Consider the following 19758-nt stretch of genomic DNA (forward strand, 5'->3'; position numbering starts at 1 on the left):
ATCTTCATGGTGTTTTGGTGAAATTACGCTGTTAAGGATGTTAGGATGCTTTCGGCCGGGTGTATCTCTGGTTAATGAGTGAAAAATAACATTTTTTGATGGTGTGAAATACGTCACTAATGGGTCCCGTGACGAATCTATGTGAGGATATTGATCTGCGGTGAAGTTTTTATTAGTACGTTAGAAGACGAAATCGATTTGACAGTCGATATTCTGGATGGCAATGGCTTTGATATTTTAGATGTCGATGAATGTAAATTTTTTCACTCCAGGACCTAGTTACTGGGAAAGAAATCCTGCTGATTGTCCTCCGCAGGTCCCTAGCATCTGCGAAAAATCAATATTTTGGAAGTCTATAGCTGTCAAGATATATATATATATATCCTTAAGATACCAATGGATATATCAACATCGTGATTATCAAAAGCTGTCGATATCCTTAAGATACCAATGGATGTCAATATTGGGCTACTCAATAGCTGTCAATTTTTTGTATACCACTAACTGTTGATACTTTAAGGTACTAATGGCTGTCAACAATATGGGTTATCTCTTTTTTTCCCCCCTTTCAAACTGAGCGCAACTCAGTTCTATTGCCATGGGAAATTTACTACCAATGAGTTGTGCCGGAAGTGTAAGTGTGGTACCTAACACTATATGGATGTCAATATTTTGTGTGGGGTATCAATGGCTGTCGATGCTTAAGATACCAATCGATGTCCTTATCGTGTTTATGGAAATGGCTGTTGATATTTTTGATATCACTGACTGAACTTTAAAGTCCAGGCAGATCCCACCTCACGTCTCCTTATTATGGAGATATCGAAGTGTCTACAGGATGGGCGAGTTCAGAAATGAAGGGGGGCACTTTCTCTCTCTTAGTCAGCAATATAGAATGATTATGTAGTATGCCATTGATTGTCGGTACTTAAGATGCTAATGGATGTAAATTTTTTGGGATGGATCAATGGATGTCGATGCGCAATATACTAGGAGCTACAGCTACTTAATATACTAATGGCTGTCGAGATACCTAACTCTTAAATGCGTAGCTTTGCATTTTTGCAAAGGGTCCCTTAGACGTTCATTACTGCAGCCAGTTTGAAGATGAAAATTCAGAATCTACTTTGAGCTGAGGTCATTTTCTTTCCATTTTACATCTTGAATTTGGCGGTAGATGTCCCAAATTAATGACAGTAATTCTTTATTTGTTGCAAAGCATATGAGTGGCCATGATTTCACTAATTTGTTAAAATGTTTTGTTTGCATCCCCCCCACCCAAGAGTTTGCAACAAAAAAATTTATTTTCCTTATTAAAGTTTGAATCACAAAGAAGGTCATTCATACATTTGCCAAAAAGTGATATTACCTGAATACATTTATTTTTTTGGACGATTTTTGTGGTTCTATACGGCCTCTTTAAGGCCCTGTATAAGCAGCAATTCAAGATAGATTTAAAAAAAAAAAATGCTGTTTCAGGCTTCCTATGTGTAACAACTATGAAAAAATTATGAAAAAAATTGGCATTCAAGGGTTAAGATGCAATAGATGTCAATGTTTTAGGTATCAATTGGTTGTCGATATTTCGGTTGCCACTGATTGTCGATGCTGTAAGATAATAATGGCTGGCGATACATAACATAGGCTATCAATGGATGTCAGTATCATGGGTATCATTGGTTGTCACTACTTTAGATACCAATGAATGAAATTTTTTTTAATACTATAATTTTAATACTATCAATGTTTGTCTAAATTTTGTTGCCACTGGGGCTGTCGATATTTAAATGTAAATCTCTAGAGCACCGCGGTGCTCCCCTGAAACACCGGAATACAACATAATTTTCCTATTCAATGCACTCGTAATTAATTATCCATTTGGTCATTCAAAAAGTTGCTTTCAAGAACTTTGAATGACCAAAATTTATGTAGTTTTTACCAAAGTTTTTTATGTGTTTCAAAAGATTTCAGAAATTATAACACGGGTGCTCTTCTTTATCTTTTGATGATGAAGGTGTAGAATGATCTCGAGAAAATGTCGAAGATCTGATGTAGGATATCTAATACCCATTTCTCCATCTGCAGTGTTTGAACAATGATAATGTATCGATTGACATTATCACGGATCCACATGTACCGTATTTTAACGTGTATAAGGACACCCCCCCCCCCCCGATTTTTAAGGCTATAAATTTGGAGAAAAGTTGAAAAGTTATATCTATAATACTACTCATGTATGAGGAACCCCCTCCTATTTTTCGGACGCAATTTTTGGCAAAAGGGGTTCTTTATGCACGTTAAAAAATACCGTATTTCAACTCTGTTTCTACAATTAAGATGCATATATTACAATTTATCACTGCCATGAATCTAATAATAGTTTTTCTCTCTTTCTCTTCTATCCACAGAGATGAATCAAAGATGAACTAACGCTAAAAAAAAAAAGAAGAGGAGAAACCCCCCACCCCAGAACGGGATGCCATCGGACAGCATGTTCAACGGTTACACCAGTAACGGCACCTCACAGCCAACTGTAACGAGGACCGTTACGAAACACGTCGTACCGTACAACACTCACAACGAGCTTGTGGTGAGTTGAACTTTTAATAATAATAATAATAACCTTCATGTAATCTCGATCCAAATGGTCAAGCATTTACCGATTGTCAATCGAAATTATTCTCCCCCCCCCCGGTCTCGATTATATCGATTGTAATCGTAATTACCCCCCCCCCTCCCCTGTCAATGACAACCACATTACCCATTAACCTCGATTTCAATGCGCGTATTTACACGTGATTTCAGCTTGGGCAGGCATTGTGTGTATAAAATCGGGTGAAAAAAGCCTATCATTAACCTGTCCAAGATAGGCAATGACATTATTATTTGATTCAAGAGAGTCAAGAAGCCTATTTCCCTATGTGCGTATGTATATTTTACTAATGAGGGTTCGAGGTTCGATCGTACGTCGAACGTTGACCCCTTTTTTTTTTTAAATATCTACCTCGCACGGCCCGGCCTATCTGATTCTAAATTCGACAGAAATGTTTGTATACGCGAGCATAGGCCCCGCTGTTAGCGCTGTTGGAGGCGGGCCAAAGGGACGTCCAAAAAAAAGGAAGGCTATACACACGGTATTTTTCTTACCGCCATATTGGAATTTTTCTGCATAGGTGTAACCGAATGGAAAAAAATTAAAAAAAAAAACAACACCTATGTGACGTTGAAAAATCGATGTTTTTTTGGTTTTTTTCACCCCCGTGAGATGGCGGAAGCTTCCTCATAACCTAACCTGACCAAATAAACACCTACCTGGAACACTCACGCTCTCAACCTACACCTTTATAATACGCAATTGCTGATTGCGTATGCATTTCACACTGGAGAAATACATGTTATATGCGAGGAGGAAATTGTGACATGGACGATAAAATAACGTCGTATTTATTTATTTTTCAAGGATGTCTTTTTTTTCCTAGACGCGATGATAAATCAATATTTCCATCTAATTTGCATATTTCCTACAAGTATGCATATTGATAATTTTTGCGTATGAGAAATTACGGGTACACTGGTGAACTGTTGATCCTAGAAGTATACTTCCAATTAGAAAAAAGTGTCCAAATGACGTGTAGTACTCAGATATGTCATCCATGTTTCAAGGGGTTGTTTAGTTATTAAAATAAAATATTATCTTTTTTTATTTTAATAACCGCCTTGAAACATGGATGACATATCTGAGTACTACACGTTATTTGGACACTTTTTCTAATTGGAAGTATACTTCTAGGATCAACAGTTCACCAGTGAAATGCCACAACCCCCCATGTTCGCTATGTGTATATGTATATATTTGCGGTAAATGTGAGGTTATTATGCATACTTGCCAATCATCTTGGTAAGTTTGATAAATTTCTTCCTTTTAACGGCGAATATGGATAATACCCAAGCGTCTCGTTGGTAGATTTGATAAATACTTGAAATTTATCTCCTTTATATCTGTGATTATGCCATAATACCTTAGTGTAATTGGTGAATTTGATAAATATGAAAAAATGTGCGATTAATATAATCGGACCCCGGTATAATGATAACAAATCTTACGATCATACCCCAATATAATTATATAATACACGCATTGACGTCTTAACACATGGTGCCCACCCGGGCACGGCACGGTGGCCTCAAGAGAAGAAGGGCCCTCACAAAAATGAGATTTGGTTGAAATTTTCTAGAATTCACCAGGTAGGGTCTCAGAAAACCACTTCGCCTGGCTGCCAGAGCTCTTAAGACCGCCCTGAATACATGCATGAATTATCATGTATGGTATATCATATAGTACGCGTAACATGCTTACCAACGACGCGACGCTTGGGTATTATGTCAGATCGCCGGTAAAAGTGATAACTTTTTTTAGTACTTACTATATTTATCAAGGACGCTCGCGTGTGAGTATTATGCATAATCGCGTAGGTAAAAGTGATTGATTTAGGGAGAATTATCAAACTTAGCAACGACGCTTGGGTACTTTCATTATCACCGGCAAAAGTGATAAATTAAGCGAAATTTATCAAACTTACGAAAATGCTCGGCGATTATTCATGATAACCGGTTATTATGTATAATTACCGGGTTTTTTTTTTAATTACATTTACCTTTACTTACCATACTCGTACAAACCCGTTCAGCGTATACCGATTTGTTCGAAATTCCTTAGAAGAATGTTTACGAGTTGCGGGTACACGGTGAAGTGGTGGTAGTAGTAGTAGTAGTAGTGAATCTTGTCACATAAAATCATAGTAAGGTCAATTACACTGCCCTAACCAAGGTCAATTAAAATGTTTTGTGAAGAGTTAGGGGGAGGGGGGGGGGACTATGAATAATACTGCGATAAATAGCGTAAACATGTGAAGCTACATTGATGTTATAATTATGTAATCGATTATTACAATTGTTTTTTACAGGACCCGGATGTGTTAGTCACTAAAAAGCATGGTGAGTAGTTGTTTTTCACGTTGTCTTGAAATTCGTTCCAAAATATTTCGTGTATTCATATATAGTGTGTCCCAAATTGTTTGCACAGCGGATATCTCTGCACCAATTGACGTTAAAGACATATATTTAGTACTTTCGGTTACAAAAACTTTCCAAATGACGTGCAGTTGGGGGGGGGGGTATTACGTCAGCATCGAGAGGGGAATAGAAAATAAACGTTTCATATGCACACCCTGTGTCCAGAAACCCAATTAGAAAGGTGTTTCCAGGGGCGTAGCCAGAAATTTCGTTCGGGTGGGGGGGGGGGGGGGAACCAAAGTGATAGAACAATAGATTTGGAAATATTTTTCCATTTTTTTCGGTCATTTTCTCACATTTCAGGGGGACCAGACGCCCCAAGTCTCCCCTCGCTTGGTGTTGTCTCTCTCTCTCTCCTGAAAAAAAAAAAAAATATCCACGTTTCTATTCACTGAAACATTCAAATTCGAAAAACGGAGGAAATTTAAGGGAAAAAGAAGTCGATACATTGGTGAATATTGCACCTAAATCGAGACAGGGCAACACTTTCTAATTGGGTTTTGGGGCACATAAAACGATTTTTTTTTTTCATTTTAATAACCATACCACCCCTTGGAACATGAATGACATATCTGAGAACTACGCGTTATTTGGAAACTTTTTCTAATTAGAAGCATACCTCTAGGATCAACGGTTCGCCAATTGAATGCCATATCCCCCAGTTTGCTGTGCACTCTGTACATAAAATTATACTATAAGTTCCAGTAATCACACTATAAAGATTGGGGCCACTAATCGTACACTGTTTTAATTGAGTATAATGATGACATACAATTGATTAGTTTCTCTTTCGATCCCTCCACAGAGGAATGGACGACGAGCAAAAAAGTTGTCAACCACAAAACCAAACAGGTATGACGATTATTCTATTGTTTAACACTTATAATAAAACGGTCATGTAACCTTTTTATATGCAGTGCCGTCTTAACGCATGGGCGCACTCGGGCACGACCCGGGGGTCCCAGAAAAACGAGAAGTATTCGAATTTATTGAGAATTTTCCAGGTAGGGTGTCGGAAAAATCACTTGGCCCGGGGACCCCATGGTGCTCTTAAGCAGCACCTCTTAGAGATAGAAGGCCTCTGCAGTTTGTTTGCCATAAACGTCATTCAGACTACCTAGCAAGTTTGCCACATTTTGAAACACAGCATCCTATTTCGTTTCTTCTTATTTTGGCGTAGAATCTTCCTGATTGGCTCACAAATACCGCATAGTGATTGGATGTGGGGGCATAGAAATCGCCAATTCTGGCACGATCAGGGAATTTTTTCCCCTGAATATTCTTAGGGAAAACGAACTACTTACTGACATCATAAGCAGACTGCGGAGGCCTTCTATCTCTAGGAGGTGCTGTCTTAAGCCCTGTGTATATGTATGAAGTATAATGACTTTAAGTATAAATGAAGTAAAATCAGGTAGTTTCTATACCAGTCTAGGAAATAATAGGATTTCGTAAAAGTTATTCTCGCGAAAGGGAATTTTTTTTGGTACAGAATTTTTTATTTTGGATTAAAATTTTTTGTCAATAAGAGGACACTGCTCGTATCAAATCACAGAATTTCTGACCCCGAACATTTCTTCAATCTCTTCCGTGTCCGAAGCGTTCGTGAATCTCCCTCCGGCGATTCGTGGCCGAAGTAAAACAACCTCACGAATTGTGATCTTTTATCCATCAACGTTGAAATCACGATGGAAACCTTACGTGAGCGCCATAAGCAGGAAAATTCAGAAATGAGCTTTCAATCGCTCACCCTGTGTTTTATAGGACTGATTTATTTGCATATTCACAGTGATCTGCTTTCGTGCGGCGCCCTCTATGGACAAAATTCGAACTAAATCTTTTTTTTTCTGTATCAAAACAAAATCCCCCTTCGTGAGAATAACTTTTTCTCAAACTACTTTCAAATATACCGATTCCTTCGATTTTTATGAATTTTTAAACTACATATTTACGAATTTATGGCTAAACCCTGCACTTTGCAGATCTCTAGAGATGAAAATAGATACGCGTATTTGAATCTTCGTAATTTCTGGAATTATTTCGTTAAATGAATCTGGAGCTTCGTAATTTCTGGAATTGTTTCGTTAAATGAATCTGGAGCTTCGTAATTTCTGGAATTGTTTCGTTAAATGAATCTGGAGCTTCGTAATTTCTGGAATTGTTTCGTTAAATGAATCTGGAGCTTCGTAATTTCTGGAATTGTTTCGTTAAATGAATCTGGAGCTTCGTAATTTCTGGAATTGTTTCGTTAAATGAATCTGGAGCTTCGTAATTTCTGGAATTGTTTCGTTAAATGGATCTGGAGCTTCGTAATTTCTGGAATTGTTTCGTTAAATGGATCTGGAGCTTCGTAATTTCTGGAATTATTTCGTTAAATGGATCTGGAGCTTCGTAATTTCTGGAATAATTTCGTTAAATGGATCTGGAGCTTCGTAATTTCTGGAATTATTTCGTTAAATTAATCTGAATCTTCATAATTTCTGAAATTATTATTTTTTCAACTTATTCTGAAATATTTTTTTCAAATCTAACCCTGAAATTATTTCTTTCAATTCATCCTTGAATTATTTCTTTAAATGAATCTGAATTTTTAAAATTTCTGAAATCATAATTTTTATATAATTTTGAAATTCTTTTCAAAACTAATTCTGAAGTTATTCCTTTCAATTAATAATGAAATTATTCCGTCCTGAAATTATTTCTTTTAATTCATCCCGAAATTATTTCTTTCAATTTATTCTTGAATTATTTCTTTAAATGAATCTAAATCTTCATAATTTCTGAAATTATTATTTTTTTAACTTATTCTGAAATCTTTTTTTCTTAAACTAACCCTGAAATTATTTCTTTAAATGAATCTGAAATTTAATAATTCCTGAAGTTATTTTTTTTTTCAATTCATCCTGAAAATATTTCTATAAATTAATCCTGAAAATGGCTTTTTTCAATTATCATTACTTATTATTTCATTTTTCAAATATTTCATAAAATTTCGATCTCCGGAACTTGTCAAGAAAACCTGTTCATAACTACAACAATCGACCAAAGATAGCAGAATTACGCAAATCTCCAAGGATTTCAATACGCACGATGCATATCTAATAACTTGTTAAAGGCCTACATACGCTTATATCAGCGTTGATTATCTCATCGAGCATCGGAATGTGCTAATGACAAGTTTTTGATTTCATTCATCCGCTCTCATTCGGCGAAATTAATTAATCGATGAAGAAACCAGGAGGAAAAAACAGATAAAATAACGGGAAGATTTATGAATCACAACATCATCATTTTCACCTTCAAAAAAAAAACCGCATAGGCTAACATGCAAATTGATATTTTATTTTATTTTCATGACATGCTCATAATATTATCGTTAGACAATTTAGTTCTGAAATTATTTCTTTAATCAAGTATGAAATTTTCATCGATTCCGAAATTTCTGTTCAATAAACTCGCAATTCTATCGATTCTGTTATTATTTACTTCAAGTTAATTGGTAGTTTTTTTTTATTAATTATGAAACTATTTCTGCCAATTAATCTCCAATTTCCATTAATCCTGAAATTATTTCGTTCCATTGATCCTGAATTTATTTACGTCAATCAACACCGAAACTATTTCGTTTAATTAACGCCAGAATTATTTCTTTCACTCGACCCTGAAAATAATTTCTTTCAATTAATTTTGAAATTAATTTCTTTCAGTTAATTCTGAAATTAATTTCTTTCAGTTAATTCTGAAATTAATTTCTTTCAGTTAATTCTGAAATTATTTTCTTTCAATTGATTTTTAATTACCATTAACTATAATTTCATTTTTCAAATATTTCATAAAAATTCGATATTCGTGCTCTGCATCTTTTGTGAAGACAACATGTTCATAACTGTAACAATCCACCAAAGATAGAAGAATCGCTCAAGTGTCCAAGGATATTCCAATACGCACGATGCATATTCAATAACCTATTAAAGAGGCCTACATACGCTTATGTCAGCGTTTATTATCTCATCGGAATATGCAAATGACAAGCTATTGATTTCATTCATCCGCTCTCCTTTGGCGAAATTAATCGATGAAGAAACCGAGAGGAAAAACATCAGATAAAATAACGGGAAGATTGATGAATCGAAACATCATTTTCACCTTCAAAAAAACCACATAGGCTAATATGCAAATTGATATTTTATCTTGTTTTCACGACTTGTTCATAATATTATCGTTAGACGGAGATAAGACTGGCAACATAGAGTTGGCAATGGCGACCGACCTTGCGTAAAAAAAATATAAATGCTAATTAATATGAGAACAAAGTTCCTCGGTGTTTTTTTTTAAAGAGAAAACCCCCTAATCTTTGCATTACACTGTTATTATGTTGACGGCCTTGGAACCGAAAAGAATCCGAAGGTCTGGGTCCCACTCCGCACGCTCACTCACCCTGTGAATAATACGTGTGTTTGTGTATATTATAATCGCCAATTGGAGGAAGGAAAATATGCATCATATGCCTATTTTTTTTTTGTACACAATGGACGGAAGTTCCCGGAAGTCTGAGGCACGGAATGGATGAGAGAAAAAACAAGATGGCGGCCGCCACCGCGTGGTTTGAGGATAAACAGCATGTCGTGTTGTGTGAGTTACGTGTATTATAATAACCATTGTGTTTTCTCATACTAAACTCAGCGTGCGGTTGGGCGTCGTCCTTGCGTGTATTGTAGAATCATCATCATCGTAATCATATAAGCATAGCCGGAGCTGAATATCAATTTAAAATTTTCACTTCAATTTCAGCCCCGTTTTGTATATTATGTATGAAGTATGATCTGACCTTGACATTAGAATAGGCTGGATTTCAATTTGGAATATCAATCATGACTATTTGCGTTACCTTTCTTTGTCTCATACAAAGCCAACATGAATCCACGCATCCTACAGCAGGGTCCCTAGGCTTGGTTCTTTGCCAGATCCCTTGGTCAGATTCTTCACTGGTTCCTTTGCCTTTCACAGCGAATTTATAGTGTGGAAAAGCAAAAGAATGAGAAGAATTGTCTCGCTACCCCCCCACCCTCCCCGGCTGGGGCCCTGTCAACCGCATGGCCTCATATCCTGCAGCAGGGCCCGTGAGTTATAATTATGGGTTAAGTGCAATGATTGAATAATTGTACCGTTGTAGGCCCGTTTCTCTCTGTGGTGATACTTTCTAAATGGGAGATCGGCTTCACATTCGCGTCTCGAAGTTGGGAACCACATGAATGAATGAACGCCAGAACTTTGCCACTGGACTTATCCCGTTGCCGAGATCTCTTCCAGCCCAGCTTCGTGGCAGAGTCTGGAACACTTTATTTAGTGTCAAAAAAAACAAAACAAAAAAAAACATACAAACTTTTTTACAACATATTTTCCCCGGACAATTGGGTACTGTCGCGAGTTGGGAACCACAGACTTCGAGACGCGAATTTAAGCATAACTCATGAGAAAAATCTAAGCATAACTCATGAGAAAAATCTAAGCATAACTCATGAGAAAAATCTAAGCATAACTCATGAGAAAAATCTAAGCATAACTCGCGAGAAAAATTCAATCACAGTTCATGAGGAAATTTTAAGCATAGCTCATAACGAAAACCGAAGGAAGGCAATAAGAAAAATTAAAGCGCAGTTGAAAAGAAGAATTTGATCGTAGTTGATGAGGAAAATTTGAGCATGGTTCGTAAGAAAAATTGATTATATAGTGGGAAACTAAACCGAAGCATTACTTCGGTAAAAGACAACCGAAGAAAATCTTAGTTCATAAGAAAAATTTAGGTGTAGTTCCCAGGAATCGTTAGCATCAAGAAAATTAAAGACAAGGGAATTGAGTTTTTCACTAAATTTTTTCAGCAACTTTCAAAACTCACTCTTAAATGAACTTTAAGTAAAATGAAACAGAGATCATTTTCATACTTCATTTCATTAATAATCATCAATTAAATTACTGTAAAAATCCAGTAACATCTAGGAAAATCATCAACACGCATAATATAAATTTTCTCTTAAATTTCATGAAAGTTTTATTGTATACATTACATAATAATAATAAAAAGACTGCTAACTGAAAATATGATAGAACCATCAGAAGAAAAAACGAGATGGCGTAGTTTGTTTCGATCCTAGTTAATTAGCAACACTACTTAAGATTTAACTCACGTAAAGCTGATTGAAAGCACAGATTACAAGCCTTAAAAGGGGCCGTTACCAGAAACAATACAAGCCTGGTCAAGCGATAATGTATTATACTATATACACGGTGTATAATAATCGTATGAATTATAAAGATTATCGTGAATTATCATCTTCATTGGATCTCGTAACATGTTACGGTCGTTAGCGCTTGTGGCATCGATTTCTATACGTTCCTTATAATTAGAGAAAGCTATATTTATAAGAGGGCGAGTTTTTTTCTTCTTCTGGTAGGACTGACCTTAAAAAATACCTTTGGTCATTGAGCCATTTTGCCTCTTGCAAGTAAAGGAATTATTATTATTATTATTATTACGATGTCTTGTCCAGTTTGGATGGATCGACCCCGTTTGTTTCGCCCGCCCGCTGCCTTCTTTTGTGGAAAGTTAACGAGTGTTTCGAAACTATTTAAAGTTTTCTTAGATGTTCAAAAGATTGTTTGGGGGTGACCAGACGTTTCGGTTTGAAAGGCTTGTCTTTATGTAGCGGAGTTTTGAGATGATGTATAGTAGGGTTTGTGAACGAATTTTTCCTATGTAGGGATTACAAGGGTCGCATAGAGCATTGTTTCTCAACCACCGGGTCCTGATATCATTCGTTCCGGGCCGCGAGTGATTGCCGTTTCCTTTTCCCACATTCATTTCCCGTTAGGTGTGTGTTTGACCGGGCCTTCCACTATCAAAAATAAATAAAACTGGGCCGCGGGCTTCCAAAGATTGGGAACCACTGACATAGAGCAGCGAAAATCTTAAGCTAAATCTTAGAATATTCTATCCTGAGCTTAAAATATACTTGTGTAATAATCCCATAGGGCACGTGAACCCATCGTAGAGAGAGCCGCAATTTTCTTTAATTTAAAAACCCCATAAAACTCCTAAGCTATCAAAAAATTATCCTAAGCTACACACTGAAATATTCTTAGGAAAATCCAAAAATACCCTTACCCAAATCTCAAAACATTCCTAGCGAAACTCTAAAATATTTTATCCGAAGCTTAAAATTCACACGCATTTCATACAAAAAAATCTCACTGGGCATATCGGGGGTGGGCCAAGAGTTTTGTCTACTAACCCCTCATGTAGAGCCGCAGGATACCGCAAAATATCTCTCTCATAAGCCATATCATAAAATATTCTAAAGCTATATCCTAAAATACCCTGAGCTAAATTCCAAAACGTCCTAAGCTAAATGCTAAAATATTTTATCCGAAGCTTATATTACGCATGTATCTCGTACAAAGAATCTCATTGGACATGAAAACCAGAGTTTTGACTGCTAACTCCTGGTAGATAGCTGCAAAAATCCTAAGCTATCAAAAAAAAAAAACCCTTTAGCTGTATCATAAAATCTCTCTCTCTCTACGTAGAGAGCCACAAAAATCCTGTCCTAAATATCAGTGGTGGCCAGCAGCTGGCCCGTGGGCCGCATGCAGCCCGCGAAGTGATTTTGTGCGGGCCTCGACAAGGTAAAAGTATCGCGAAAAAATTAAATTTGTGATCATTATTTGGGCTATCGATTCCAACAGCAGATTTCTTGATTACAAACTTCTTATTTCTAGTGACGAAATCAATTTAATGACTAACTAATTAATTCAATTGATAATGGAGCGGCTTATATACACCGAAGTTGCACCACTGATGCGGCCCGCGACGCTATTGCTGACCATTATATTGGCCCGCGAACAGAAAGAAGTTAGCCACCTCTGCTGTATATCATTAAATATCTTTACCCAAATCCTAAATTATATGCTATATATTAAGTATACACACGTATAATAATTTCATATAACGAATTTCATAAGGCATGTAGACCAGTGGTTCTCAACCTTTGGAAGCCCGCGGCCCGGCAAATCTTTTTTGCGTGAGTGAAAGGGGCCCGGCCATACACACAACTAACGAGAAATTAATGGGAAAAATGAAACTGCTAATCACTCATTGTCCGGTGTGACTAGTGTTAGGGCCCGGTACTGGGCCGCGGCCCGGCGGTTGAGAAACACTGATGTAGACAAGAGTGTTGTCAACCAACCTCCCCCCCCCCCTTCCTTCGCAGAGGGCCGCAAATATTTGTTTTCGCATCGAGCCGCAAAAATCCTGAGCTATCCTTGAAGCTTAACCGCTAGTTCGGGTTCCATTATGGAAGGGAAAAAAGACCACGTGCTGTAATTAACCCGATTCATGTCAACATCATGTTAAAAGTGGACTCTTAGAATGGGAAATAAAATACGATTCTTTAATAAAGACTACGACTTCCCGTTTCCGATTGGGGTCATTTCCCGGTCATATAATATGACCATTTCCTCGATGTACGGTATATTTCTCTTAAGGGCAATCTAGATATTAATAGCTTCATTTCTTTTAATCGTAGGAAATGTGGGAAAATTGTGGTCAAGTGACGAATCCACGGATCCTCTCGAACCTGTCACCCGAGAATATTATTATTATTATTTTTTTTTCTTGTAATCAGTGGGTCAATGGACACAATGGTTTTTGATATCGGGCTCGACCACAAGCCAAAACGAGTATCTTGACCTCTTGGCATCAACCAACTCCTTCGATAGAGATAATGAATTGTGTGTGGCCACCAAAAATAGCCGCCCACGGCCGCCCCCCTGCATTTAGCCGAGTGTGAAATTTAAATTCTTTTCTATTGAAAAAATGCATCTTGAGTTCTATATTGGTCTTGTAGGGTTGCCAGACGTCCATATTTAGGGACGGTCCAGTCCGTTTGATAGAATTAACGAAACACTCGTATTTTTGTTGATTTTAAAAGAGACAAGAAGATGAATTTCATGGGTGAATTAAATAATTCAAAATATATGACTTAAAGTGTGCCCACTTCCCCCGCCCCGGGCTGTTTCAACGCATGGGGACCGATCGGCACTTCAAATGCGTTCGAAGGGTCGTGATAATGAGATCTGGTACTATGATGTTTCAAAGTGTGTAAATTCGTCGAAAGAATTTACTGCTGGATAGGGCCTACCCCCCCGGAACAACACATTGCACGGGGGGGGGGGGGGTCACGACGCTGTTCAGATGGCTCTAAACCACTCCACATCCCGGAGCTGAGCCAATAGGGCAGGCTTTCCCATGAATGGAATTTGAAAATAGTAATAACTTTTACTTGTTACTCCAGTGAGGGTTGTTGCTACTCCCTGGGTAGGTGTTGAATTTTCCCGGCTGGGGAGGGGCCACTCGAGAGCTTCCAGACTTTTGAGGCCACTCAATAATAAGCAAGTAATTTAAGTAATATTTTGTTGCAAATGGAGCCCGAGGGATGCCAGGGGAGCCGCCGCGGAAAAAAAAAACTTTGGCCACTATAGTAAATTTATAGTAAAAGCATTTGGGATCTATCACAGGCACGCCTGTATCAACAGCAATATCATGCCCCCTCCGGGAAAAGCCCTGTTCTAGGGCCCTCTAAATACCTGGATGTAGTAGCCTACCTGTTTTCGAGATTATTCTCGAAAATCATAGTGCCAGATCTCACCATCGTGTACGTCTCTTCCGGGCAGCACCAGCTCACCATCATGTATAACCCCCCCCCCCCCACCGAAGGGAAATCTGGCTGCTGAGACCATGTGTTAAAGCGGCCCTAATCATGGACCCTCCCGGGCTAAAGAGTCCTTTCAACCCTACCCCTTCCCCCATATAGGAGCCGCCACGAAACAAAGCGAAAAAAAGGGAGCCCGTGTGTTTAGTTACACCTAAAATTAGTAAAACAGCCCAGTTTTGGTCCTGAAATGGGATTTTTGGCGTGATTTTTGCTTCAATGGCGCGTAATTTAAGCCATCGTTTTCCAATTAGGGCTTTCTGAAAGACCTTCGGTCAATCACTGAGGAAACTTAGGGCCATCTGAATTATGCCATTTTCAATTTTAATCTCGATTTAGTTCTGGAATGCATTCTAAGGACCTCTCTTAGATCATACATGCTCAACCCTCGGCACGATGTAGTTCCACATCATTTAAGTTACCCGTGGCACAGTTCCAGATAACTTAAAGGGCCCTCGGCACGTTTCCAGACCACTCAAGTGACCTGCGGTTCTGTTCCAGATCGTTCAAGTGGCCCACGAACCAAACGTTCACACACGTTTTCAAACCAATGAAGTGGCCCGCACGCACTCTGCTAGAGTTTGAGCACCCTTATCTTGGATACTTCTTGTTGACACCCCTTGTTCTAGTAATTGAGTGCCAATTGGCTGTGATTGATTCGACGTCCCGCATTAGTCGAAATAAAATATGGTCAGCCATAGATGTCCGTAATGACAAGATTCGGAGTTGTAAAAAAAGACTGAAAGGAGTCGTTTTTTCGATTTTTGCTTCCAGCTTTTTTTTTTTTGTATTTTGTTATTGATATGGATATTATTGAACATGATTTGCATAATTACTACTGTCCATTCTGTATTAGGTGGAAACTAGAGTACAGCGGCAGTTGGTGCTCGAGGACGGGCGAGTGGTCGCCGATTCCGGACCTCAAGTCACTACCAAGACGAAAGAAGATGTGCGGGTCGAGGAATCCGAGAATTCAGAGGTAAAATCCATGCTGTAGCTCCTAAACGGAGGGGGGGGGGGGCGCTAGTCAAAATGGGGCACAAAAAAAATTGTTCAAGTTCAATTGAATTGTTCAAGATCGTTGTGCCCTAAAAAGATCTTTGATAATTAAGTTATAGCTAGGCATATAAGTTTTATGGCTTAAATACGGGACAACTAAGCATAAAGACCATACCTTGCGATATAAAATAATCCTATATAATACCGTAAATACGCATGAATCCGGTTATTATACACAATAACCGGTTGCTATGCGCACTCGCCGAGCATTTTGGTTTGTTAAATTTCCCTAAATCACTTTTATCGGTGATTATGCATAATACCCAAGCATCGCGTCGTTGGTAAACATGATAAATCGCACTTATATGATATAGGATAGGCCTTCATGATAACACATATATTTATCGTGTCATTACATCGGGGTACGATCTTAAAATTTATCGTTATAACGGGATCCGACTATATTCATCACACATACTAGACTGATTTGGAATTTTTTTTCATATTTATCAAATTCACCAATTACACTAGGGTGTGCGTAATAACCGATTTATCACATTTACCGCAACATAAAACTTACATGGGACGGTTACCACAACATATACATAAGTCATGCTTTTGGTCACTCCCATGCCTGGAAACTCTCTTGGTCACTTACTGACTTTTTCCCCTCGATGTCTAGGTCACTCACATGCTTGCACTTTCTCTAGTTCACTCTTTTGGTCATTCACTGACCAAGACCTTCATATTATTTAACGCTTTATTAGTCACTCTTTTGGTTGCTCATTGACTTGATCTGGTTGTTCACTCTCTAGGTTAGTCTTTTAGTCGTTCGCTGACCTCGTCCCTAAGTCACTCAAATGCTTCCAAACTCCTTTGGTCACTCAAATGATTGTAAGCTCTCTAGGTCAGTGGCTCGCAACCTTTGAAATTCCGCGGCCCGGTTGATTTCTTTTTGGTGATCGGAAGGCCCGGCCATACACACGGTTAATGGGAAATAAATGGGTAAAAGTGAAACAAAATTAGCCACTCACGGCCCGGTTTGACCGATGTCATTACCCGGTACCGCGCCGCTTTCCGGTGGTTGAGAAACACTGCTCTAGGTCACTCTTTTTTGTTACTTACCGACCCGGTCCCGTGCTCTTCGGGTCACTCGTTTGGTTCCTCGCCCTCTAGGCAGTGGTGTATTTATGGTTTTTGCCGTTTTTCTGCCATTCTACTTGTTTTCTTGACCCACTCATTCCTCAAATTCGCAGCGTCTTGCCGAACTTGCCGCCCTGGGCTATAGCCGGCTAAGCAATCGTGAATGAATGAATGGACGCCAGGGCTGCGCCACTGGACCTATTCCGTTGACGAGATCTCTTCCAGACCACCTTGATGGCAGAGTCTGGAACAAAGTGTGTACATCTAAAATTTGTATCTGATTTGTCAGTGGCGCTATCTATATTTGAAATTGTGAGTGAAGTGCAATGACTGGGTATTTTTGTAACGTTGTAGGCCTGTTTCTCTCTGTGGCAAGACTTTTTTTAAAGGGGAGATTAAGCATTCAACATGGGCAATTTACTAGCGATCGAGCTGTGCCGGAAGTGTGAGTGCGTATACAGTGTTACGTGTGAATTTGTAGTACTGCCATCTATATTTCAGAAGTGAAGCTAGTGAAGTGTAATGGTTGAATATTTGCACCGTTTGTAGGCCTGTTCCTCTCTGTTGCGAGACCCCCCTTTTGACAAGAATTTTATTGCAATCAACGTTTTTTAAATTTCAGTCAAAATTCATTCGATAGATGGCGCTGCACGCATACTAGTCAGTTGTGCATAATCAACATTGCATTTTCGAGTATTTTTTTTTAAACCGACGTTCTGATAGAGATAAGCAAGTGATCGTGCTCGTATGCGCGTTACCTGTGCAGCGCGGATACATCGCAACCTGTGTTTGACAGACAACCAATGGAAGTTGAATGATTGTAGGGCTTCCTATCACATCAAAATCTTCAACTGCATGATTTCGTCAAACATGTGGATTGGAATTTCTACAAGGCTGCCTGCTGCTACAACTGAACCATACATATACTTCGTCCATGTTCCTCCGCGGAATCAAAGTGTGCGTGTACGTGTTTTGAACCTGACGTGAATTGTGTTTCTGTGTAATGCTTGTTATAGTGCTGCCATCTGACATCTATTTTTCACAACTATGAGCGAAAGGTAGTGATTGAAGGTTTGTATGCAGGGCCGTCTGCACAATCATTAAACAAAGAATAACTTTTTTTCTTAATTCATTGTTTTTAGATGGGGGGGGGGGGTCCCTGTATCAGACATCCTGCAGTTTCTAAGCTATAAGTTTTTGCTTTATTTTGCACTCTGGGGGGCAGTAACCCAGGGTGGTAAGTTCAGAGGGGCGGCAAATTTGAGGAATGATTGGCCAAGGATGGCATGGCCCCCCATATTCTGGAGTGGGGCCCCTAGGCTGGAATATTTTGCGGGCCCCTCCGACCAGACTTTCACGGGCCCCTCCGACCAGACTTTCACGGGCCCCTTTATGATGGATTTATAGCGTGAAAAAACAAAAAATAACGAAAATCGTCCCCGGGGCTCAGGGCTGGAGCCCTGCCAGCCCACCCAAAAGGATGGCAAAATTTGTATAACCCTCAATAAATCCGCCTCTCCCATGCAGAGGCTAGATCAGTAAGTGGCCAAAAAGTGATTTTGAGAGTATGAAAGCATGTCAATGACTAAAAGAGTGATTTAGAGCATGTGCAAACTTGTGAATGACCAAAATAGTGACCTAGAGTGCGTGCAAGCATGTGAATTCCCAAAAGAATGATCTAGAGCATGTGTAAATAATCAAATGAGTGACCCAGCAAGAAATCATACCAGTGAGCAATCAAAAGAGTGACCTAGAGCATGTGATTGATCAAAACAGTATGCGAGCAGGGCACCCAGGCTGGGACATTTGCCGGGCCCTCAGACCAGATTTTTCATGGGCCCCTCTACAGCGAATTTAAAGCGTGAAGAAACAAAGAATTGCCCCGGGTGCCAGGGCTGGAGTCCTGTCAGCCCCACCCTTGTGGAGGCCATGCATGTGCGTGACCAAAATGGTGTACAAGCATGTGAATGACTATATCAATCCAAATCTTAATTTGAAAGGTTGATGTGATGTAAACATGAATATTTTTTTCTCTAAATCCTTCTCCAGCACAAGACGACAGGAGATGACCCCCCGGGACCAGGATACATGTTGCTGCCCGGAGCCGCTCAAGTCATCAGTGAGAAAACCGAAAGCAAAAAAACCATGACCGAAACTAAAGAAGAGAACCGTCAGATGCACGACGAAAGAATACGGGACCTGTCAGGAGAGGTGAGTTCGTGCTGCCATCTATCGGCAAGTGACATTAACGCGGTTTAATCCAGAGAACGCTGATATAAAAATTACAGTCAACCTTTGGTTTGCGTAAATTCGGTTTACGAACAACACAAAATTATTCGGTTTGCGAACACTCAAGGCGGGCGGAAAGCAAGACATACGAACACGCGAAACGGTCTAAATTCCGAGGAAAGTGTATTTCACAAGTCTGTGGCCCATAGGCGGAAATAGACTTGGAAGTCTGGGGGGGGGGGCACGGTCATTATTGCTGGGGGGCACGATAATGATTATGTCAATTCATATATGCATATATACATTAGATCAGTCGACTTTACCTTTGACGATGGGGAGCAATGACCCCCCCCCCCCACGTATCACCGCCCATGCTGTGGCCGCAAGTGGCCCCTATATTCTAGAGCTGGGGGAGTCTCTTTCGTTCCCTCAGACCAGACCTTTCACGGGGTCCTTAACAGTTAATTTACAGAGTAAAAAAACAAAAAAATGATGAGAATTGTCCCGGGCCCTGGGGCTAGAGCCTTGCCAGCCATACCCTTGTGAA

The 19758-nt window shown here is 39.2% G+C and overlaps 1 protein-coding gene across 1 annotated transcript in view; it reads left to right on the forward strand.

Moving 5' to 3' along the window:
• Positions 1–19758, forward strand: part of LOC149068853 (uncharacterized) — a 67057-nt gene that overhangs the window by 39145 nt on the left and 8154 nt on the right. Inside the window, exons 2-6 of the mRNA XM_089250719.1 lie at positions 2409–2590; positions 4965–4995; positions 5879–5925; positions 15697–15819; positions 19032–19193. Coding sequence (XP_089106845.1) covers positions 2477–2590; positions 4965–4995; positions 5879–5925; positions 15697–15819; positions 19032–19193 — 477 coding nt within the window. The 5' untranslated portion in view covers positions 2409–2476. The remainder of the gene's footprint in view (positions 1–2408; positions 2591–4964; positions 4996–5878; positions 5926–15696; positions 15820–19031; positions 19194–19758) is intronic.

Source organism: Pholcus phalangioides, unplaced genomic scaffold (genome assembly GCF_987345545.1).
Source record: "Pholcus phalangioides strain wild (caught in Gottingen) unplaced genomic scaffold, Ppha-v1.0 ptg000024l_1, whole genome shotgun sequence".
Lineage (NCBI taxonomy): Eukaryota > Metazoa > Arthropoda > Arachnida > Araneae > Pholcidae > Pholcus > Pholcus phalangioides.